This window comes from Dipodomys ordii, unplaced genomic scaffold, assembly GCF_000151885.1.
Source record: "Dipodomys ordii isolate 6190 unplaced genomic scaffold, Dord_2.0 Scaffold91, whole genome shotgun sequence".
NCBI lineage: Eukaryota > Metazoa > Chordata > Mammalia > Rodentia > Heteromyidae > Dipodomys > Dipodomys ordii.
Genome location: NW_012267307.1, coordinates 4,170,021 through 4,195,446, shown reverse-complemented (window position 1 = coordinate 4,195,446; position 25,426 = coordinate 4,170,021). Strand labels below are relative to the sequence as shown.

Below are 25,426 nucleotides of genomic sequence, written 5' to 3'. Positions count from 1 at the left end.
GGCTAGAGCTCTACCACTTGAGCCACAGCGCCACTTCTGGCTTTTTTCTTTTTGCTTATGTGGTGCTGAGGAATCGAACCCAAGGCCCCAGGCATGCAAGGCAAGCGCTCTACCACTGAGCCACCTTTCCAGCCCTGAAACAAATCTTAACACAGCTACCTAACTGATAAGTATATGCCTATATAGAGCCTGAAAACTCAGAAAAATGTCTGTTGTAATTATGGTCACTTCAAAATTTAGGTCTCTGCTCTTACTATTGTTGCTATAGCAGAGTACCAAACAATAAAGGTGCAACACTGCTATCAGGCCTCCTGAGCACTACTTCACAGAATTCTTGTATTATCTGCCAATTTCACATTCTCCCCTAGTTATCTAGCTTTTACTTCCTTCTACATTTTTACTTTCTTTGTAATAAACATTTGAGAAAAGAAACACCTACAGTCATAAGACAAAATATAGTAAATAAGTCTAAAATACTTTGAAACACAGAAAACATTTTATTTTTTAAGTTTACATTTTCCAGACACTGATTAATCTGTCATATGGTGACAAACATGGCATATATTAATAGCCTTTAACATTTAATAATCAACATTTTTTTATATTTATTTATTCTTGTTGGTCGTGGGACTCGAACTCTGGGTCTGGGTGCTGTCGCTCAGTTCTTCAACTCAAGGCTAGCACTCTACCACTTGAGACACTGAGCTACTTCTGGTTTTCAGAATGGTTTATTGAAGAGTCTCACAGACTTTCCTGCCTAGGCTGGCTTTGAACCGCAATCCTCAGATCTCAGCCTCCTGAGTAGTTAGGATTACAGGCATGAGCCACTAGCGCCTGGCTCTACATTTATTTTTGACATTATACAGTGACAATAAGCTTGCATGTGATTATATGTCTAAGGGGAAAATGTTATGGTAAAATACAGCATCAAAAGTTCTCCAAATAGCCAGGTGTGGTGGTCAACTAAAGGCCTGGGCTACATAGCAAGTTTCAAGAGAGACCCTATCTACAAGGGGAAAAAAGTTCTCAAAACATGACTGAAACAACACTAAACACTGGAAAGCTTAGCCACTACAGGACACAGTGGTACATGCGTACAACCCCTCCACCACTCAGAAGACTGACAGGGAAGGATTACTTGAGCCTAGGAATTTGATACCAGCCTGGGCAACAAAGGGAATCTGTCTTTAAGGGAAAAAAGAAAAGGTAAACACAGTATTGTAACAGAAAACAGAGTTGTACACCAGTGGCTCATGCCTATTTTATAATCCTAGCTACTCAGGAGGCTAAGACTGATACCTGTCTATAAATCCACAGAGCTCAACAACAAACACTCACATTTAATAATTTCAGGGCACACTTGATAGAAGGAAGCTCTGAAAAGACAAAGACCTGGAGGATTGTGATTCAAAGCCAGACCTGTGAGACTCCATCTACAATTAGGCAGCAATAAGCTGAGCTAGAATGTGGGAAAATGCCAGCCATGAGCAAGTAAGCTGAGCAAGAGCACAAGGTCCTGAGTTCAAGCCCTAGTACCAGCAAAAAATAATAACAGTATGGTTATCTGCCTACAAATCTGTTTAGTAGGAGTACATATGTTTACGTTTTGAAGACGTGGTCAGTGGACGTCTTGAACAGCATCTGCCTTACCCTGAAGGGACTGTTTGCACCTCCCTGGTGCCTTCCTCACCTCAGTGACTTCTCTCTGTCCTCATCAGAGGTCCTTCCTGGCACCAGAGGAGATGAAGGGGAGACAGCTGCCCATAGCCTCCCTGCGACGGAGGCCTGGTGACCCTGGCCTTTCTCTGTTTTCCTTAAACAGTCCACGTGCACACTAAAAAACTGATTTCTGGTGAGCATGCTGCTAACTAAGCTGACAAACTATCCCAGAAACAGGTTAATGTCAGAGGCCAAACAGTCTGTAAGCACATATAAAGCAAGTAACTTCCACTTGTCTTCCCAGATTGCACAGGTAAACATCACACTGCGTGTGGGAAGGGGTACTCAAAACTTAGTCATTTCAATGCACATTTGGTAAAAGCAAGCTCTGAACATACAAAGATGCTTCAATGTGAAAGTTAGGATTTAAGTTAATAACATTTTTTTCTTTGAAAATTTCCTATTACCAATTAACATTCAGAAAGTCATATAGTTCTGACCTTTTATTTATTTATTTTATTTATTTTTTTTTAGTGGGTCATGGGGCCTGAACTCTGGGCCTGGGTGCTGTCCCTCAGCTCTTCAGCTCAAGGCTGGCACTCTACCACGTGAGCCACAGCACCACTTCCAGCATTTTTTCTTTTTGCTTATGTGGTGCTGAGGAATCGAAGCCAGGGCCTCAGGCATGCAAGGCAAGCACTCTAAGACCTTTTTTTAATGAACAAGTTAATAGAAAATATCACCAGGTTGTTGCTGCAACCTTCAAGCTAGATACTTCTAAATGAGGTTTTTACACTCATCCTCCACCATCCCGGGCTTCTCATGAACACAGAGACAAGAGTCCAAGGAGACTAGAGCACAACCCCGAGCTACAAGTACATGCAACAGGCTGGTCTGCTACAGGGCTCAGCCCTAGTATTCTGCTGAGCCAAGCAGTCTGAAAGAATTCTGTTCACCTAAAGCAAATTCTGTATCACATAAAGAAAATTCTATATCACAAAGAAGTAAGAGTTCATGACCCACAATAGAGAGAGAGAGAGGTATTTTGCTACTGGGCCAGAAGACACAACATTACTGATGCCTCAAACATAAAATCACACTACACTAAAACAGTAGGAAAAAAAATGAGATCATAGAAGTACTGTGAGAACAGCATGCTCACTTGTACTGAAAGTAAATAGACATCCTAAGATGAAGGCAAAACAGTAAGGTTAAAAACAAAGAAACCAAAAGGCAAATTAAGCAATTTATAAAAGATTACAAAGATTACGAAGGAACAACATTTTTAAGTACCAGGCAAAAGAGAGTAAAATGACATTTTTTTCACCAAAGTAGCAGTTAAAAAAAAATCTGTAGCAGTTTAAAAAAAAAAATCTGAGCCAGGTCCGGTGGCTCACATCTATAATCCTAGCTACTCAGGAAGCTGAGATCAGAAGATTGTGGTTCAAAGCCAGCTGGGGCAGGAAAGTCTGTGAGTCTTTTATCTCTAATTACACACACACACACACACACACACGCATTCCAAAACACACATACACGCGCGCGCGCATTCCAAAAAAAGCTGGAAGTAGAACTATGACAGACACACACACACACACACACACACACACTCTCTCTCTCTCTCTCTCTCTCTCTCTCCAAAAAAAGCTGGAAGTAGAACTATGGCTCAAGTAGTAGTGCTCTGGTCTTGAGCAAAATGAAGTTTGGGAAAATGCTCAGGCCCTGAGTACAAGCTCCAGGACTAGCACCAAAAAAAAAAAAAAAAAAGCCTTATATTGATCATGTGGACAAGAATGTCAGGAAGTGAGGGTGGGCATACATTAGTCAACGTCAGCCATCCAGAGACCAGGCCTCACAGGGCACACTAGAACAAGCCTGTAATCCCAGCATGATGGAACAGAGACAAGAGAACCACTGGAAAGCCCAGATGACATAAAGTCTGGACTACATAATGGAGATCCTGGATTTCCTAGCCACATCTTGCCTCAAATAGATCATCTGTACACGTGTACACAAACACACACAAATTGTCAGGCCTAATTTTCACAACTAACCAAGGCATTCTGCATTTTACTAAATCTATTTCTCTACTTATTCCTGAGCAGCAGTACTGTAAACAAGGAACCTACCTTACAGAGTAGACGTAACCAGCACAACTACAAAAGGGAGGAGCTTCTGGGACAGATGTATGAGGAAAAGAGAAGGACAGGAGGCCAGGGAAAACACCTATGATTTGAAGCTTGTGGATTCCTATTTCTGGGATTATCTACTAAATGTAAATACTGAATGTATTTGAGCCACAGTTGACTGCAGGGAACTGTGGAAACACTACTGGGTTATAAAAAAATACACATAAGTGATTCTTAATGATTCTCATTTCATTCTAGTTGATCTAAACTGTTATAGAAATGGACAAATAGGAGTCATCACTGCATAACAACCAGTCATGAGTGCTTGTCTGAGTATAGGATACTGGATTATAGTAATTCTGAAGACTTCAAGCCTATCAACTACTCAGCAATTTCTGATGGGACAACTCAACTGCAATCTGGTATTCAACTGAAAAAAAAAAAAAAAGAAGAAGCAAGCAAAAATATGTCAGATCATAAACATCTATTGCCTTTTGTCATTTCCTCTGAAAGGGCACAATCCAGAAAACTATGTAAGAGGCACTAAAGAGGGGTTCACTTACATTTTCAAGGACTAATGATTATTCATAAATGGCTTAAATTTTACTATAAGATGACAAAATATCATGATATATAAATCTTTAATATAAAAAGACTAAGTTTTCAACAAGTTATACAAAGTGCTTTGATAAACACAAATCAAAGACACTTAAAACCATAGGAACAGAGTACTCTGCTATATCCTACATGAATGTATGTGTTCCTTTCCAGCAAGTGGACTAGAACTATAGAGAAGCATATTATAGAGATGGCTGCACTCTCTATAACAATCTCTCTTTCTCTCTCTCTCTCTCACACACACACACCACCACCACCACCACCACACAGCAATTTACAGAAGGTTAAAAACAACAGACTTTCATCACTATCATTTGAATATCTGAAAATATGCAAAACACAAGGCAGAACTACTCCAAGAAACAGCTAAGACCTGCTGGAAAACAATCATCATAAGCTGTAGGAGAGAACCATAGCACAAAATTAACTCAGTTTCCATTCTAAATATAAAGTATCAGGTTAGTTGTAGGTTTAAGTTTGGAGTAAATACCAAAAGTGACAAGACTTGATCCTTCTAAGAACTAATAGCTAATTAAAGCAATAAATTAAAAACAGAATGTATACTATCTGCCTAGAACACTTCAGGACGTCTTTAAAACATAACCTTAAGACTAGTTTATGTTTCACTCTTATGAGGCTATCACATTGCCTAACACTCAGTATGCACTTAGAAAATAGTTGTGGACGTTAGTTATGTCCTCCTCCATTTTGACTCAACAACCTCCTTCTCAGGTCCTCAGCCCATTCCCCCCAAATCAGGTGCCAGACCAGGGTTAGGTAAACCCTTAACTCCCACCCCAGCACCCACAGCCTCCAGCTGCAGCAGCAGTTGCCTCCTAACCACAATGCAACTTTTGCAACAGTAAACACTGCCCTGGCTACATGCTATCTTTGGGCCCCAGCTGCAACTGCAGAGTACTCCTCACTCCTAGTATTGAGACCACCTTTGCACAAAGACAAGCATTGCGCCCAGCCCAAAGGGCACAGCCTTGTCAGCTTGGTGACAATAAACTGCTGTACGTGGCCTGATGTCCATGTGGGCCTCTGGGCTGGAGCTTTCAGTGGAAATGAACTGTTACAACCAAGACAAACACTTTTACACATCTTGTAGCAAGGGAAAAAATCAAAAGGGACTGCTGCCATGGCTTCACTCCACTTTAGGGGTTCTGCAAAAACTGCTGGCAGGTAGAAAGATACACTCCATCTTCCTTTCTACTCTGCCTATGGCACTGCCTTGCAGAAGAGAGATGACAAAAAGAGAAGTAGCCATAAACAAGGAGAAATAACAGCAACTGCCTTGGATAATGCTCACATCGACAGGAGGCTTGTAGGAAAGTAAAGAGCCAAGCCAAAATCCTTCAAAGGTGACTATAGTTAAGAGTCTATTTAAAATATTGTATACTTCTATAAACAAAGTATCTTCAAGATTAAAATAAATGGCTTGGGCTGGGAAGGTGGCTCAGTGGTAGAGCGCTTGCCTTGCATGCCTGAGGCCCGGGGTTCAATTCCTCAGCACCACATAAGCAAAAAGAAAAAAGCCAGAAGTGGCGCTGTGGCTCAAGTGATAGAGCGCTAGCCTTGAGCTCAAGAGCCAAGGGACAGCGCCAGGCCCAGAGTTCAGGCCCCATGACCGGAACCAAAAAATAATAATAATAAAATAAAATAAATGGCTTTCCTTCACAAAAGAGAAAAAATAGACATTTTTTCAATTCATTTCTATAAGGATATGCTTGAGATCCCCAAATATAAAAAAAACTCAAACATTGTCTCAGATAACACAACAATCCACAGTAAAGCACTGAAATCACTATAGTCTAATGCCATTCAAATAGGTTATTTGTAAAATATTAGAACTTGAGACACTAATTAGTAAGTATCCCTGATCAAAAGATATCAACTTTACACCGTAGTCAATAATAAATGCAGATGGATTTTTGCACTCTTGATTTCACTTGCCAAATATGTACCTCAAATTACCCACTCTCAAAGCACAGTTGATAGAACTGGGTTAGAAATCAGAATGGCTCGAGTTCACACATGGCTCTACTGAAGACGGATGACTTAGCAGCAGCCTTGGGTGTGGACATCTCTTTAACTGAGATGACCTGCCATGGGTGATGGTAGCTGTCCTATGATTATTAGCCGACACACCAGAAGGTATTATGCAGCTATCACTCAACAACCACGTTTAAATCTATTCAGCAGTGTGATGACTTTTTTGAAAAAGTAAATTTTCAACTGCATTTGAAATAAACCTATCTAGATTTATTTTTGAAATATCTTAAGATCAGGTACCACAGAAAAGTAAAAAAAAAAAAATAGTAGTATGTATTCTTCAACTCATCTTATACCATTTTTAGTGAAATGCGCATGACATAAAAATTGATACAACAAACCCTAGTGAGTTCCAAAGCAATTTCATCATAACAGAAGAGAAGTCCACACTCCTTAAGCAGATACTCTCTGTTCCTTCATTCAGCCCAAGACAGAGCAACTCTATTTCCACTAACTAACCTATTTGGGCTATTTCACAGGAGTGAAATCATACAGCATGTGACCTGTGTCTGGCTTCTTTCATATAGCATGTTTTTAAGACTTTTCCATGTTGTACATATGTCAATCTTTCACTACTTTCATGCATGAGTAACTAACTTGTTTATCCACTCACCCACTGATGGGAGACTAGGGCTGTTTTCATCTTTTGACTGTTATGAGTAGTGTGATGACAAACTGATTGGAATCCCATTTCAAATTTTATGTTTAAGTATGTAAGAAATGATAAACTCATTTTCCCATTTACTGAAGCATTTACATTCCCACCAGCAATATACCAAGATTCTACTTTCTCTAGAGCTTCTCCAGGTCTCCTTATTTTACAATTTTTTTTAATGATAGCCTACCTAGTAGTGTGTGGTAGTGTCTATGTATGACTTTTAGGTAATTTTCTCTGTGCATTTAATTAAGCATCCTTTCATGTGCTTATTGGCTTTTTTCTAGCGTCTTGGAGAAATTTCTAATCAGATCCTTTGCCTGTTTTGAATATCTTTTTGTAGTGGAATTTAAAAGAGCTCTTTACACGGGCTACAAGCTGGACCCTTACAAGAGATGATTTACAAACAGCTTCTCCTTGTCTATACTCAAGTTTGTAAGTCCTTACACCTTCTCAGATGTTTATCTGGAAGTATCTTAATTTCTTCAGTTTTTGGTTGGTGAATTCCTGGTTGATAATTTTGTTTTCCTAGCTTAAAGTAGTACCCACTCCCTTCAGCCCCAGAGTCTCTGCTTATCTTTGCACAGGGACCAATTGCTTTTATATTCCTGCTTGGAAAATGTCTATTTGTCATCATGTCTGAACAGTTTTGATCATCCAGCAGTGTGGACCTCTTTGTGCTTATTCTTTTTGGGACTCACAGAACCTACTCAATGTAGAGTTAGTTATCTTAAAAAAAAAAAATCAAGTTTGGAAAGGGTCTGGTCCTTATTCTTTATTCTCTACTCTTTCTCCTTCTCCTCTCCTAGGATTCCAATGATGTATTTGTCAGTGTATTTAATATTGTTCCACGAGTCTCTGAAAAGCTGCTCATTTTTCTTCATTTGTCCTGCTCCTCAAATGGGATCACTTCAACCAACCTAGGATCAAAGTCATTGACTCTTCAGCCTGTTTTAATCTGCTACTGAAACCCTCCACTGCATTTTTCTTGTCGTTTTTCCTACTTTCCAGCTCCAGGATTCATTTGCATCCTTTACAGATGGTCTCTACAGGTTCATATATCATTCTCCTGAAAGCTTCCTCCATTTCTTCATAGCTTCCTTTAGCTTCTTCAGCATATTTAAAATGGTTAATTTAAATTTTGGGTCTGGAAGTTCAATGCCTGGGCTTTAACAGAATTAGTCCCTATTAAATTATTTAGTGAAGGCTTCTTTGCATGTTTCATAATTTTTAGTGGAAAAAAAATAACATTTCAGACATTTTTACCTATTCCATATCTGTTGCTTTCTAGATGTTGTAGCTCTTTTTGATTAGTGGTTTCCCTAAAGCAAGTAATCTGTGGTATATGGTCCCTAGTCTCTCTTCCATAAGCTTCTTAACAAGTATTTTCAGAGATTTCTTTGAATGTGAAGCAGGGAATGAGGGAAACAAAACAAAACTTTTCCTAGTTTAGCTAGGTGCTCTATCCCTCTTCGGGACGTAGTGAAATGCGCAATGCTGTCTGCAACACTGCTCTGGCTTTCACTTTCAACTTCACTAAGCTTAGACACCATAGGCCAAAGAACTTCTGGGGTCTGCTCTGAGCATTACTCTAGCTCTCTGCCTACATGTGGCACTCAAAGCTCTTAGGAATACACAGGCATTTTTGAACGTTCAAATCTCCAAGACATTCTCTCTTCAGCATTTGCTACGCTACTTGGCATTTGACTTTGTGATATAGGGCTCAATTACAATCCTTTCTCCCAGTCTACTGTGGCTGTTCATTATCCTAACATACATGTTAAAAGATGACTACTGCTTTTCTACTCTTCTGTCCTGAGGGATTTTCCACATTAAGTGAGCAAAAGACCAACACCCTGAGCACTCCTCAAAGGGTATCTATAGACTGGTTAGTGAGACAAACACCATTCTTTTCAACTAAGTTCTATTCTTCAAACTAGGCTGTGGAATGCCATCTTCAAAACTTCCTGGAGAAAGCTTGGGGCCAGGTCAGTCATAGGAAAGAACCAAAAGCTTCCTACCATTTTTTAAGTTGCCCTTCAGATTCAGAAATCATGTAGGTGCTGTAAAACTAACTTTGACTATTCTTCAGGATTCTGAAAAAGTCGGTTGTAGAAGTTTCTGCATGATTTTTCAGTATTTCTGTGGAAAGACAGGCACAGAGAGCTGACTATTCTTTTTTATCACCACTCACATAATTTTCTGCTGTACAATGTATATACTACTCAGACCAAATGCCACAAGTAAAACAATTTTTTAAATAAGCTAGGATCTGTACTGTATTTTTAAAGATACAATGTAAAGTTAGGTCTAATTTACCTGACCATCTGGGTGTTTTTACACAAAACTAAAGCTTACATATTCTTTTCTATGACTCATCTTTTATCTACCATGCCACTATTTCAAAGGTTATAACTTAATCATTTTTAATTCATTGGTGAAAGAAGTCTTTTCAACAAGTAGCATTAGACAGCGTAATATTCATGTAAAAAGAATGTTGATCTGCGCCGGGCCACGAGAAAAAAAAAAAAAGAAAAGAATTTTGATCTGTATCTCATACCACATAAAAAATGGTATCTGAAAAATGAATCAAGCACTTAAATGTAAGAATTAACCCAAAAAATTTCTAGAAGAAAATAAGGAGGTTATGTAAAGTTGAGCTAATCAATACCAGTTCAATAATACCTTGGAACTACATATCCACAGACACTAAGAGTTTCTGTATCAGCCATGGTAAATCTGACAAGTGATTTATTCCATAATATCTAAAGAACTCTTGTAAACTCAGCCACTAAAAGACAAACGGCCCAAGTTGGTGTTTGTTGTTGTTTTTAATAGGTAAGGGACAAAGCATAATGTGTGTGACTACAAATCCCAGCTATGCAGGAGGTCAAGATGGGAGGGTAACAGTTGGAAGCTAGCTCAGGCAAAAAAGCTGAAGGACCCTATTTAAAAAAAAAAAAAATTAGACATGGTACATACGTAATACCAGTTACAGGTAGGAGGATTGCAGGATGAGGTCAGTCAGGACAATTTGGGAGATCCTATCTAAAAAGCAAACTAAAGTAAAAAGGGTAAACTGCTTGCTTAGCAAGCACAAATCCCTGAGTTTAAACCACCACAAAAGGAGTAACGTCAACAAGTACTCTAAGAAGGCGTACAAACTGCCAATAAACACATAAAATGACATTCTTATTAGTCATCAAGGTGCAATTCAAAAACCTACTATTTCATAACAATGACCACAATAAAAAAGTAACAACAATCAAAGAGGCAGACATTAAGTAAAGCTGAAATCCTGTGCACTGTTGCTGGGAATGCAAAATGATGCAACCAAGTATAAAAACAGGATGGCAATTCTTCCAAATACTAAATACAGTGTTATTGTCTAATTTTACTACTAAGAATAGGTCAAAAAGTAACTGAAACAATGCTCATACAAGAGCTGATGTACAAATGTTCACAACAGTCACAAAAGAGAAACCACCCAAATGTCCACCTGCTGACGAATGGTTAAGTATAGAGCCTCATACAGTGGAATATGTTCATCTCAGCCACAACAAAGTACTCAATCACACTGCAACACAGGCAAGCCCTGAAAACATGGCAAGTGAAAGAAGCCAAAAAGAAGCCACAAAAGAATGCACAGTGGATATAAATTTATGTACAATGCTCACAGAATAGGCAAAATGATAAACACAAAAGGAAGTTGTGTTCCTTGGTGCTTAGATGGAAAAGGAAGCATTATAAATATTATACAATTTAATGTTATATAGAATATGTCTGTGTGCAGATGTTTGTGAATAAAAAAATTAAAGTATAGAGGTGGGAAGGTGGCCCAGTGGTAGAGCCGCTTGCCTTGTATGTATGAGGCCCTGGGTTCGATTCCTCAGCACCACATAAGCAAAAAGAAAAAAAGCCGGAAGTGGCGCTGTGGCTCAAGTGGTAGAGCGCTAGCCTTGAGCTGAGGGACAGCGGCCAGGCCCAGAGTTCAGGCCCCATGACCGGACCCAAAAAAAAAAAAAAAATCAAAGTATATACACATAAACCATAAACAAATAAATATAAAGGTATGTATTCAGGGTGTTTTTCGTTTTCCTTGAATGTTAAATATGCTCCAAAATAGACAGGGAAGGCTGCATAACTTTATGAATGTAGCAAAAATTACTGAACTAGTGAATTATAGTGAATTATATCCCAAATGAACTATGAAAAAAATTCTGAAGGGATTGTTTTAGGAAAATAATTAATCTGTGAAATCCATTCTGAAGTTTATCTGAGTCCACGTGAACTTCATTTCTAAGTAGATACTAGGGTCACTGTGAATTCCTCTCCAATGCCTCCATCACTGTCACACTTCAATGTCATTTCTCACTGTCACAGTGCCAGTTAGGAGTAGCTTCCCCCATGTCCTCATTTTCTACTATAAATGTAAAAAAACAAACAAGTCAGGTTTTAGGAGATTAAGTTAAAAATGATTAAAGTCCTAAATGACTTCATGCAAGTGTTACACACACACACACACACACTTGCACACCTAGCAAGTGTGCACTTATCGCCACACTGGAGAGTAACATTTATTCCAGGGAAGCCCCTAGAATAGGCCTTTTTGCTGAAGTACAGTTTAACGCCATGGCCTTCATGGGAACATTTTAAATATAAGAGATTTCAGATAAAGTGATCTTACACTTCAGAGAAAGTATGTACAGATGTTCGTGTCTGTATAAAAAAATTAAAAGTATATAAACATAAACTATAAACAAATAAATATAAACATATGTTCACATCCAGAGAATGAATACAATTCTACCCTTAAGTTGCATGTATGATATAAACATTAGACACCTTATATAATCACATAATGTTATTTTCAAGAACAGAATGAAGACATGTTTTCTTTCATCACGTTATTTCACTAAGTAAACGCTAGGTACTTACAAAGTGTCATACTAACCTCTTACTGTAAGCTTGCTGTACAGCTGTGAATTCATTTCCTTGTCTCTCTGAAAACGCCGAAATTCATCAATCGCTTCACGAGTGATAGTAACAGCCAAGACAAACCCCTATTTAAAAAGGCAAACTATGTTACAAACACAGAAAACAAGCTTTCCTTTTCCCCTTCAATCAATCACCTCTGAAGCATGAGATAATGAGAGCAATACAAAAATAAACAACAAAATGCTATAGAGACACACAATACACACTAAACAATTCACAACCCTATGGTCAGGCACAGTGGCTCAAATCCACTCATTGCAGCTACTTGGGAAGTAGTGACTATGTGGGAATGACAGTCTGAAGGCTGCCTCGACAAGCAGGAAGACACTATCTCAGTAAACAAGTCCACAATCCTAGCCTTGTAGAGAGAATAGTAGGAAGAATACAGTTCAAGGTTGGCCTAGGCAAAAGCAAGAATCACTATCTAAAAAAATAACCTAAAACAAAAGGGGCTAGGGATATGGCTCAAGTAGTAGTATACCAGATAAACAAAAATTTGCCCACAGTACCACCATAAAGAAAGGTCCCCATGTAATTGTAACCTCTCTGTATGGTATTTTCACAATAATTTTTTTTAAAAAAGAAAGGTCTTAGAGTCTCATAATTTTTAGAATATCTAAGAGAATGCCCAAGAAATAAAATTCCTATCATATGTACATATGTACTTCAATCCAAATAACAAAAAAATACTTAGTAAATTAAAGGAAATTACTCAGTAAACTGATGAATTCTATAAAAACTTAGCCATTCAAATGCAAAATTAACTATAACTGACATAAAGTCTCCAATACTTTCTGCATTAGAATATTTCTTCTCACAGAATCAAAGCATTTATGAATACAAAACAATTCCCAGATAGAATACTCACTAATCGGTTTTCTTACCCAGTGCATTATTCAAACAAGAGGACTAGAGAACAAAAGTATAGTGCTTTTTCCTATCATGTTTTAAGTAAACACCCGGATAGATGAGTGCTATTCTAAATAAAACTTCTACACACCTTCAACCTGTTCTGAAACATGCTGCACCACTAACACATGGTAGTGTCTCTTTTAAAAGTTGCAAATGTAACTCTTGATACATTACAAGGATATTCTTCCAAGTGAATTGCCCATGATTAAATGAAGTATCTTCAATAGGCTTCTTATTGCTGATAACCTTGTTTTGATATACTATAAATATCAAGACACTGGATTGACTTCCACTGAAAATCCAACAATTTTTACTTCAACCAAATGGCTGTAAGCAGATCACTGGAAAAATGTGTGCTATGGTCACTGAAATCATTTCTTCTCCAGTATCTTACTGAAAAAAACTCTTGTGTGTAGAATGACCTACAAACATCAGACAGAGGGTGCAGTTCTTCCCAACTAAGCCCCTGCATCTCTTCATACGCCCTCTCCCCTAATCACAAACATCTCCACATTATTTTTAATTCCTCTGACACAGCGTTCCTTGGGCCCTTTAACCAACTATCCATCCCTATGAACATCAAATGTTCTCCTCCTTTAGTCTGCATTGTGTGCCATGGAGCCCTTCCGACACTCCATTACCCTTGACCCCATCTCATCTTCCCTCACTGCAGCACAATTCAAGCTGCCTTCTAACAAGGCAGATGTCCCAGTTCTTTCTGTGTTAGCCGTTGTTCACCATCTCGTTCCCCTCTCCACTCCTATGGCTTCCTGGATGGCACCTCCTGCCAAGTTTCTTTGATGACTGAGCACAGCCAAGTTCTCCAGCTATTCCACTGCCTCAACCAGGGCTGGTTGTCCTCCAAGTGCTCGTTGTGTTCCCCACACCAAGGACTCCAGCCTGACCACTCTGTGTGGCAAGGCCACTGGGCTGGTGTCATCCTCTGCTCTTCACCCTGCATGAGCCAGTGCTCCCTCCCCCAGCCACAATCCCCTCAGACTCATTCTTCAAGGAACAGAAATGTTCCATTACTCCTTACTGTTCATGTTCTTTCACAGAAACACAATGCTGCCCCAACCTGATGGACGGACAGATTTCTCACCCCACTTCCTGCTCCAAACTGCTTTACCCTCCTACCCCAGGGGACTGTGAAGTACCTCATTAGGTCTCTATTTTCGGTGCTTACTGGTGGGTCTACTGGGAGAAGGGTACTAAAGGAACTCCTGGGTCCCCTGAGAGTAAAGCGAAGTAGGACCTGCACTTAGGTCCCTTAGCAACCGACCCTTTCCTAATTAACAGCTTTATTAACTTATAATTCACATGTCATACAACTAATCCCTGAATACAAGGTACTCTGGGTGCGTTGACAAAACTGAGCAGCCTCAGTCACATCCCATTCCCACCCCAACCCTGTTCCCTCCTTAGCAATGACTGAATAATCTGTTCTCTGTCTCTGTGGATTTACATATGCTAGATAACATGTATTTGATCAGTATTTTGAGTAACTGCTAAGCTCTTCTCTAACGTGGTTGAATGACTTTCCGATCCCACTAGCAAAGAATGAGGTTTCTTCATACTCTCTTCAATTCACTTCCTAATGACAAGAAAGCAGGTCATTTTTTCTGGTATTCATAGGTTACCTGGCTATTTCCTTTGGGTAAATGTCTGTTAACATCCTCCCTCGATCTTTTTACTAAGTTTTCCCTTAGTTGTTGAGTTATAAAAGTTATTTATTCATTTGTATAAAATGTTTCATTCAATGTGTAACTTGTAAATATGACCTTATATTTTCTCCAATTAAGAATTATCTTCTTACTTTCTTAATCCTCTGCTGCACAAATGTTTTAACATTTGATAAATTTAAATTACCTATTTTTTCTTTGTCACTGGGGCTTTTGGTATCTATTGTTTTCTTTTAGGAATCTTGATTAGTGTTGGCTCTTACATTTAGGTCTACAAGCCATTTTAAGTTACTTTTTGTGTTCAATATAAGGTAGGAGTCTAACTTTGTTCTTTTGCTAACATTCTTTGAAGATTATAGGATAAAGTCCTCCAATAAAAATGCTCATTCCATTTTTAAGCTTCTTGATATTTATTAACAAACAACTCTCTCAAAGATCAGCACAGATATTGATACTAACAGTGGGTAAATGCCAGAGCATATCATAGATAACTATGCTCGGCACCAATGCCTATTTCAAACTTGCTAATTAAGTACATAAAAAAATGTATGCATTCATCCACTAACTACTTTGTATTTATGTCCCATCTAACGTTAGTTTCATTCACCCTACAATTAAGTCTACATGAGTGAACACTGAACTTGTCCTAGAACAAACTAGGGACAAGTCGCTAGTTGAGGAAGAGGCCTACTTAAGAGCAGACCACTAGGACTTCCAAATCTGAAGGTCACAGAGTAGGGAAAACTGAACACTGTACTCTTCCCCAAAGGGAAACATTTTACTGGTTATGTTGTCTGTCCAGATATTTCTATCATCAAAGGAAGCAATACAGTTTTCTATTATCTATACAAGCTGAAAACTAATGAAAGCTATCAAGATATACTCAGTGGTAAGTACCATCAACCTTTCAAAAACTCCATGCCCTGAGATATCAAATAGAAACATCCTGTATAGCATCAAATACTTTGAAGCATTCACTATCAGGAGAGTAATTCAACTGACCATACCAGCCCAGCAAATATGCCATGGGCACAAAAGGAAGCAGGGCTAGTCAGACGGGTGCAAAAAGCCCAAAGTAGGGCTCTTCATAACTCTTCCAGCTGAGAGGATCTAGAAACTCCAGGAGCACTTCAGGCAATGTGCTGCCAATATGCTACCCAGAGGGTATGAAAGAATTAAATGATAGGTCCCTGTGTACTCTTTTAACATATTCAATGATCCACAACGACAACTTCACATTTAAAGTCTAATCAGCTACTAAACATTATCAGCAACACAGCTGCATTTCGAAAGTCTTTTGTTACCAGAGGAGCCCAGTAGGTGTAGAGGTAGCCTATTTTCAATGCCGGCACAAACTGTGAGCAGGACACTACCAGAAAATACAGATTCAAGAAGAACTTGAACTGTTCATACAAAACCTAAAAAGAAAAGGAGAAAATGAACACAATCCCTTCAAGAAAGATTTACAATATTATCAAATTAAATTCTGCACAATACGCAAATATACATCCGTCAAACAGGGAGACTGTGCTGATCCACAGTAAACTTAATTTTGACATTGGATTTATAAGGCTAATCCAAATACAAAGAAAGTTAGTTATTCCCCCAATAATATTTAAAATAAACTGGGGAAAAGAAACGCCATTTCTAGCTTTGCATATTTACCTAAATGTTTACATGCACATAAAGTAAATGATAGTGAAGTTTTCCTAAATTTAGCAAGTCAGGAAGTACACAAATTTGTTAAATATCAATTTCAAAACTCATAATGGAAAGTCTAATCAACCTTAGATTTATGAAATTTTTTAAGTAAATAACACACTTTTTAACACTGACATTCTAACTCTATAAAGATGGAGTGAACAAGCAAAGAAGCATATGCATATCTTCATGAGAAACTTACCAATATGTCTCCCTCAAAACAGAAAAATATAAAAATAACAGAACCGTTTTCAGGAAGACATCAATCTCTTTTTGGTTGCACTGAGGTCTGAACTCAGGATACTAAGCTTGCTTGCTCAGTTGGAGCTCTATCATCTGAACTATACCTCCAGCCTCTGCTTTTTGTTTTGTGTTGGTTATTTTAGAGATGGCACTTTGTAAACTTTTCTGCTATCTGGACTGGCTTCAAACCACAATCCTCCAGATTTCAGCCTCCTAATAGCGAGCATTACAGACATTGTCCACCAACACTCAAATTCTATAATCTTTTGATAGGTAATCTTTAACACTACTTTTAAATATAAAATACATCTCATCAATAAAATTTTAGAAATTCCAACAATATAAGATTTTATATTTGTTTTTCCATTCAAATAGTTATCTCTCTAAAAAAAAAGAACAAAAAAGTTATCTCTAAGAAGAAAAATTCAAACAGTAATAGTTCAAATGACACACTATTATTAAGAATGATTCAACTATCAATACTCTAATTTTAAAATTCAAAATAAGTATTTACCTTGGCCTAAAGTGCCTTGACCCCAGTTTCTATATAATGAACTTACCTTCAACATCATACAATTATGTGTGTGATGAAAAACTGAGCTACACTGGCAATATATTCATAATCATGTTCAATTGCTGTCTAAAAATGTTTTGAATTAGTTCAGAAATTAATCTCAGCAGGAAAGTAAGTTCTCTTCTCCCTCAGCAGTTTCCTAAAATCTCAGCATAAATTATATCTATTAGCAATTCAGAAATTGCCATTCATGCTAAAAATGGCATAGAATTCCTACCGTGTAATTACCAAATGTTTCTAAAATACTACATTTTAGATTAAAAGACTAATTTCAGGGACATGCCAAGAAAAAAATTATGTACATGGTACCAGTTGTATAGACACATACATCAACAGGTATTCTCAGGACACAATCAACCTAGGCAGGCTATGTGAATCTACACTGATCAAAGTTAAGCTGCACTACTGGCTCTAACCCACTATAATTAACTGTATACTGAATGAACTTGCTGACCTTCCAGAAAATGTATACTGCTTAGCAAATCAGTGAGTATTTAATAATTCAAACCTAAGGAGAAAAGAGTGACTTCATTCAATAAAGATGAGAATGATTATCTATCTGAAAGATTAATTTACATTTTATTATCCCAACAAAAGATCAGTCTTCTGATTATGGAGCCTTTAGCTTTGTGTGTTTTAATAAAACACAAAACAAAACAACAACAACACATTAAATACAAAACATTTGGCAGCCAGTACAAAGTCAGCATGATTTTTTAAACCCAAATATACAAGATAGAATAGCTTTTATCTCATGAAATCAAGAGCTTTCCTTACAAAACAGAATAGGAATTAAGAGCTAGAAGATGACAAAAATTTTGATACTGAAATATCTGATATATATGATGCCTGAATTTTCTTTCAACAGGTCACCCTTGTTATTCTAACTTCTAAGTATCTAATGTTAAAAGAAAATAAAATCTTATACATGAAAACATGTGTATGTGTGTTATTCAGCACTAACTTCCTTTGCCTTCAAAAAGATACATAAATCTCTGAGATTAAAAAATTATAAGCTGGGTACCAGTGACATATGTCTGTAATCTTAACTATTCAGGAGGCTGAGATCTGAGGATCGCAGTTCAAAGCCAGTCGGGGCAGAAAAGTCCATGAGACTCTTATCTCCGATGAACCACCAGAAAATCGGAAGTGGCGCTGTGGTTCAAGTGGTAGAGCATTTGTCTTGAGCTGAAGAGCTCAGGGACAATGCTCAGGCCAGAGTTCAAGCCCAGGACCAACAACAACAAAAATTTACATGCTACTTTTCTCTCCAAATTCCTAGTCCTTAAACTTAGGATTTTTTTTATCAGTTAATTTTCCTTTTCTTCATTTTATGCTATTTATATTGCTACACTAACACAAAATATGTTTATGAAAAACTGAAGGCAATAATCAAATTGTACATTTTTGTGAGATGTCATTAAAAATGCAAATGAATTGTTTAGCAAATAATCAGAGTCTCCACGAGTATTTTCACAAGACAAAGGGAGCTAGCAAGCCCTGACATATAAGCATTCTTTAATGATGCAATGGTCTTACCCCAGGTATAAAGGTAAACACATTGTATTTTTGATTTTTTATAGAATTCCTGGGATGTTTTTCTTCACACTTTTCTGGACATCCAAGCCATACTGTACGAGCTTTCAGTTCTTTCTTTCTTTGACATACATTTACCAGCCAATCACAGCAGCTGCATGAAACAAAAGAAAGTACATGCTTTAGAGAAAAGAAAGTTTAAACTAATTCCACACACTAAACACCGGTGTTTACCAGACACCAACAGCACTCTATCCAATACCAATCTGTGAGTGAAGTTTTTCTCAGCATAGGTTGGTTAAACAGATTCAAATGTAGCAATAAAATAGTGAACGTCTTGTATATATGCACAATGGCTTCTAGAACCCTAGCAGAATTATCATACCTGTTTATAGACACTCTTTCTGGTAAAATAAAACTTTTAATATTCAGCAGCAATCAGTACTGTACATATTGAGAAAAAGATAGCTATAGGTTACTGGTAATTCTCAGTATACCCATTTAGTGATTCAACAATAAATATCCTTAGATATCAACCAGTCTATTGCCCTTCTCTGAAATAATCTTTCTCACTCTTAATAGTGACTTTTCCAGTATTACTAACCATAGACTTATGATTCAATTTAATATCTAAAATGGATACCAAAGCTCAAGGTGATAATCTAACAATAATGACAATTTAGCTGTGTTTCCTCATTAACTCTCTTCCTCAAGGCAATATGCATTTCCACTTTATATTCTGTCCTCCTGAATAGTGGTAGGCCTGGCCAGGAAGGTTTAGAGTCTCCAGGAGTGGATGTGAGGGACCAACATGACACTAACTTTTATCTAAAAGAGGGCTGGGGTAGTTCAAAAGGTAGAGCACTAGACTATCAAGGAAAAGGTCCTGCGCTCAATTCATCCTTATTCTAAGCACAAAACAGCCATGAATTTAAACTTTACTATTAAAAAGGCTCATGCCTTTAATCCTAGCTACTCAGGAGGCTGAGGTCTGAGGATGGCGGTTCAAAGCCAGCCCAGGCAGAAAAGTCATTTGCAGATAAGTAGATGGACCTGGTGAAAATGATATTCAGTGAAGTAAGCTAGACTCATAGAGTCAGAGGGTGCATGTTTTCTCTCAGGTGTTGCTATTAGATCTAAACTATAAACATACTTCAGGACCATACACTATATACACAATCAAACTGATTGAAGAATAGTAAATGTAAGAGTGAGATGCCCTGGTGTAACCCATTTGAAGTTAACACACAGTTCAGTGAAGTAAATGCCAACATACTGAAACATGTCTTGACTCAGATGTGGGTGGGGACTAAAAGAAGGAGGGTGAAGGCTAGGTGCAGGTGGCTCACATACTGGTAATCCTAGCTACTCAGGGGGCTTAGATTTTAGAATTGAGGTTCAAAGCTGCCCAAGCAGACAAACTAGAGAAACTCTCATCTCTAGTTAACCACCAAAAAGCCAGAAATGGAGCTGTAACTCAAGTGGTTGAGTGCTAAGCTCCCAGATCCTGAGTTAACCGCCCCCCCCAACACAAACCAAAGGAGGGTATAAAGAATGAAAAGAACAATGGTGGCTTGGTAGAGCCACAGTACTCAAATGTGAAAACTTGAAGAGATGGATGGGACAGGAAGGTGACTGCCCAAGATGCACTGTTCACATAAACCGACATGTTAAATTGAAACTGAATTGGAGCAAAGGCCTACCACCAACATGGAGACACACATTGGGTCTGAGATACATCATCATGTATGTTAACCTTGCATAATCATGCCTTCTTACGCTGACTGTACTAATTTCTATTTCCACCAACAGGGGGATCCTTTCCCCCTACTCCTCACCAACATCCGCTATTTGTATTCTTCTTGATGGAAGCCATCCGATTAGCATGAGATGAAATCTCAATGCTGTTTTTATTTGGATTTCCTTTATGGAAGCTGAACATTTCTCCATTCTTCTTCACCACTGAATACATTCACAGTGGGCTTGAGGTCTGAAAAGCATGGACTATTCTAAAACTGTTAACTTAACAGCCAGAAAATAATTCCCAGACAGGAAGACAGGTAGTCTCAAAGTTAAGACTAAAAGCCATAACCGGGAAGAATTTGTTCAGTGACAGAGCGCTTGCCTCACATGTGGAAGACCCTGGGTTCAATCTGCAACACCACTATAAAAAATGTTAAGGAGCATAAACTCCAAAGATTAAAAAGTGTATTATCATAACAGCAAAAAAGGACATGCAAACTTTTTTGAGTTGTAGAAGGAAACCAAAATTATTAAAGATTTTTGAGGCAAAATAACGTAAAAAAAAATGTGAAAAAAAAGAGCACCTAAGTCTTTGGAAGAACGTATCTGTGAGCTTTACTTTAAAAAAAATTCTATATATGCTAAATACTTTCCAAATTATTGAGAAAAATACTTTCCCACTTATATATTCATTGCCAAGTTCAATACTAGGTAAACACAATAATGCACTTTTACTTCAATGTTTTAGAATTAGCAATATCTCTATCATCAAAGTAGCATTTAATATTAAATAAGACATTTTTACGCATACCAAGATTCTGTCTTCTAAAATTTCAGTCATAACTAATTCTCAATATGCAGACAGGCTCCTTCTCATATCCCTCAAATTAAACAATTATGGCATTCAGTAACAGGTAACTTCAGTTACCAAAACAAAGCAACACAGTCCTCATGTTTTCTTAAAAGATGAGCACTTTCTCATGCTCCTGCACCCCCAAAAGGTTTATAAATTAATTGAAAATGTGAAGGCTATTTAGAACCAAGAATAATCCCAGCACTTGATACCCCAGGCCCTTCTCCCTTCATATGGAAATACCCTTCCTGGCTCCACTTTCCTTGGGACAAAGTGATTTTTGATAACAAGTGAAATGTAAATCTCGTGAGAAAGACCATCAACTCAGATCATAGAACAACATAATCAATTATCCTGTGACAACTACAGGAACATGTATTAACTCACATCAAATAAAATTAAGAGACTTTTAAGAAGAGATTTAAAATAGTTCAAGTTTCTTTTCAAACTCTCCAAGTTGGAATCTTTGCCAAATAATAAAGCAAGAAAGTGAATTCTAAGACATAAAAAATTAGAGCCCATTCAGTTTCTGAAGTTAAAAATATCTCAAAAATGAGCCTTAACTACTCTAAGATCTACAAATAGAAACATATTGAAATATTTACCACTCATTTATACTTGTTACAACCTATTTGTATTGAGATATTTCCTTTCTATAATTAATTAATTATATATGTCTTCTCTTAGGATCATATCTAATAATTTTAATAAAATATATTTAATAATGTTTGGTAGTTAGGAAATAAACTGCAAACATTCAAAACTAAAAATCTGTAGACAATGAATAAATAAAAACAAGCTAACTGTTGAGTGTACAATTTTCTCTATATGATACAATTTCTAATTTCCAAGCAATCTCTCTCTGTGTGGCAGGTGCCTACTGAGCAAGAAGAGTCTGGGGATATCTCAGGTTACTTCCTGTCCCAGATGGCAATAAGGCATTCATTAGCACCCCATCAACTGATTAGAGTCAGCTAAGACAATTTAGCTAGCTTTTCCCTCAGGATCACAATTTATGTTACTTTATAGACACATCTAGCATTCGTAAGGAATTCTCCCAAATTCCTCCAACTCCAAAGGACAGTTTGTGTACCACACCTCATGAGCTAACCTAAAAATCAAGTCTGTTTACAAGAACAACTTTTTTGCAAACTTCCAAAGAGGTAATAAAAAGGATAATAGACAATATATTTTTCTACAATTACTTAATTTCCTTTTATAGACAAAGAAATATAAACTTCTAGTGGCCACAAAGGTACTGACTCTAACTTTGAAAAACAGAAAGACAGTGAGAGTTCTAATTCATTGACAGGCTCTGTTTAAGTCACTGGGGCATCACTCAGCATTATCTCTTCACACTTGGAGGGGTGGGCATAGTGTCTGAGACAGACAAAATGTGCTTTATCTACCAGACAAATCTAAAACAAATCAAACCAATTTATTTCATGTCCAGAAAATCTGTGTGAAATTTGAGTTTTAACTTGCTGGTTAAAGTAAAAGAATCATATTCCAAATTAAAAAATTAAGGCTGATTATTAAATTGCATTTCATAGGATTAGAAAAGAACACCATTTACAAATGATGGTCCAGTAACCAGGTTTAGTTCTGCCATGCATTTAAATCACTAGTTTTCTCCAGGTTTTAACCACTAGCATCTCATAAAAAAATGAATTCAGTCTTCCCTTTCAGGTCAGCACTGTGGATAAAAGAATGTTTAGTATTTATATGAACATACGTGAGCACTCCTACTAAATATACCAGGAGCTAAGCGTATAAATAAACTTCATGTACACAATAATCAGGGTAGCCAATGGATGACAAACCTGGCACAGAGGAACTTCCATCCACCACAGACAAACCATTCCACTCCTCTTTTCCTTCGTGTAATTCTTGCTCGTGGTAACGTGTGGTAATCACTTTCATCATTCTCAAAGCCTTCTTCAGACATCATTAGTGGCATTTCATCCAAATGGGCAGACTCATCCTCCAGCTGGTATCTAGTAAGACAATAGAGCTTAGCCAAGCTAAGTAGTCTTCTGCTACCAAATGTTTCATGTAGGCCAATATCTGGCCCAATTTTACCAATCACCCTCTCTAACTCAAAGTAAACTGCATTCAGCTGAGGCAAACCATTATAACAATACACAGGATATCTCTATCCTTTGTTTAGGAAAAAAGAACCAAAGTAAAAAGGTAAATAATAGGCTATGCAGGAGGCCTAGGTTAACAAAGCCTACAACATTTGGGCTGTAAATACAATCTCAGAGCAGCCTCTGGCACATACTGTTGGTTAACAGCATAAACAACGCTGCCCAATATCCACTCCATAGACTCAATTCAGAATATTCCTCTCAAATCTGAAATGTTACCACTAGCCAAAAATGTACACTGCCAAGTAACACCTATACACTGTTACACAACTTCAGAGTCATCGAAGTTCTAGAAGTGGCTTTTGACAGACATGGTTGTCCATACATGGAAAGCTCCGAATGCCATCATAGGTTTTGTTGTCAGTCAACATACTGATATACACAAGGAATGATTGTATGTCCTGTTTATTTTGTCTATGTTACTCCTTTCATTAAAACGTTCTATTCAATAAAAACAATCTCCATAACTAGCATATGTTTTGGAGCTCAACAGTCATCTTCTGACTCCATATAAAAAGCAATCTAGGGCTGGGAAGATGGCTCAGTGGTAGAGTGCCTTCCTTGCATGCATGAGGCCCTGGGCTCAATTCCTCAGCACCACATAGGCAGAAAAAGCCGGAAGTGGCCCTGTTGGTCAAGTGGTAGAGTGCTAGCCTTGAGATGAAGAGCTGAGGGACAGCTCCCAGCACCAGATCTCAGGCCCCACTAGCAGCAAAAAAAAAAAAAAAAAATGCAATCCACCCACCTTGAATTCATATACTGTTTTCCTACAACTACTTAAATAATAATTTTAAAATGCTAAGAAAATAAAAGCAATCTACCATTCATACTGTCACTTCATCTGTCTTCAATCACAATCACAACCTTTTTTGGGACCAATCACTTTTTCAGAAAGTATATGGTGACTCAAAAGCTGTTAATTTTACATAAAACTTTTGTGAAAGGTATCATCTCAATTTGAAAAATGAAAAAGCAGGCTGCTGTAAGCAGTTACTTAAGCTGAAATCTTCCCTCACATCCTCCAAAATTCCTATGAAGAATAAAAAGAGCATAGACCAACAAGAATAGAATCCTGAAACTCAATTTACATGTACAGAGCCAATTACACACAAAGGAATATCCAGGTAGAAGCCTGTGGCTTCTCATGGAGCCCAAGGGCAGCTAACTACATGTTTAAAGTGCTAAGAAAAAGAGAGAAAGAAAAACAAACCAACCTATCAATCCAGAATGCTATGTCCAACAAAGATATACTCAGATCAAGGAAAACTAAGGATCTGTCAGCAGATGTATCCTGAAAGAATGCTAAAGTTTTAGGATGATTAAAAATTACATCAGAAGGAAACCTAAAATTTAGGAATAAAGGAAGGGACTATCCAAAGTAAACACAATAATACTGTGTGGTTAAATTTTAAATGAAAATAGATCATAATTAAGGAGGGGTAGATGATTCTAAACATAAAATTCAGATGATAGCACTAATACTGGCCAAAGAAGATAGCTATGTATATAGCAGTTCTGTGAGTGGGATTGCTCAGCAGGGGCACTATTAACATACAGACCACACAGATTAATGCACACAACACATACATCTTTGTTGTGGAAGACTCTCCAAGGAATGCAGAACGTTCAAGCAGCAACCCAGCCTGGAGGCACTACCCTCCTGACACAATGAAGAATGTCTCCAGACACGGTCAAAAGGTACCAAGCATACAAAAACACTACCTACAGGCAGTACTTAATAAAACAGTATATAACATTAGAAGATAAAAATAGGGTGGGAGGCCAGGAGCCATGGCTTTCGCCTACAATCCCAGCTACGCAGCAGGCTGAGAGATCTGAGGATTGCGGCGTGAAGACAGCCTGCGCAGAAACGTCTGTGAGCCTTTTATTGCCAATTAACCACAAAAAAAAAAAAAAA

At 37.7% G+C, this 25,426-nt stretch overlaps 1 protein-coding gene across 1 annotated transcript in view; it reads right to left on the bottom strand.

The window, feature by feature from the left end:
• The window catches only part of Atp9b (ATPase, class II, type 9B), a 181,862-nt gene extending 158,511 nt beyond the window's left edge, over positions 1–23,351 (bottom strand). The window contains exons 1-4 of the mRNA XM_013026118.1: positions 23,182–23,351; positions 18,766–18,916; positions 16,013–16,126; positions 12,071–12,179 (exon numbers count right to left, since the gene is read on the bottom strand). Coding sequence (XP_012881572.1) covers positions 12,071–12,179; positions 16,013–16,126; positions 18,766–18,916; positions 23,182–23,318 — 511 coding nt within the window. The 5' untranslated portion in view covers positions 23,319–23,351. The remainder of the gene's footprint in view (positions 1–12,070; positions 12,180–16,012; positions 16,127–18,765; positions 18,917–23,181) is intronic.
• Positions 23,352–25,426: the final 2,075 nt, after the last annotated feature.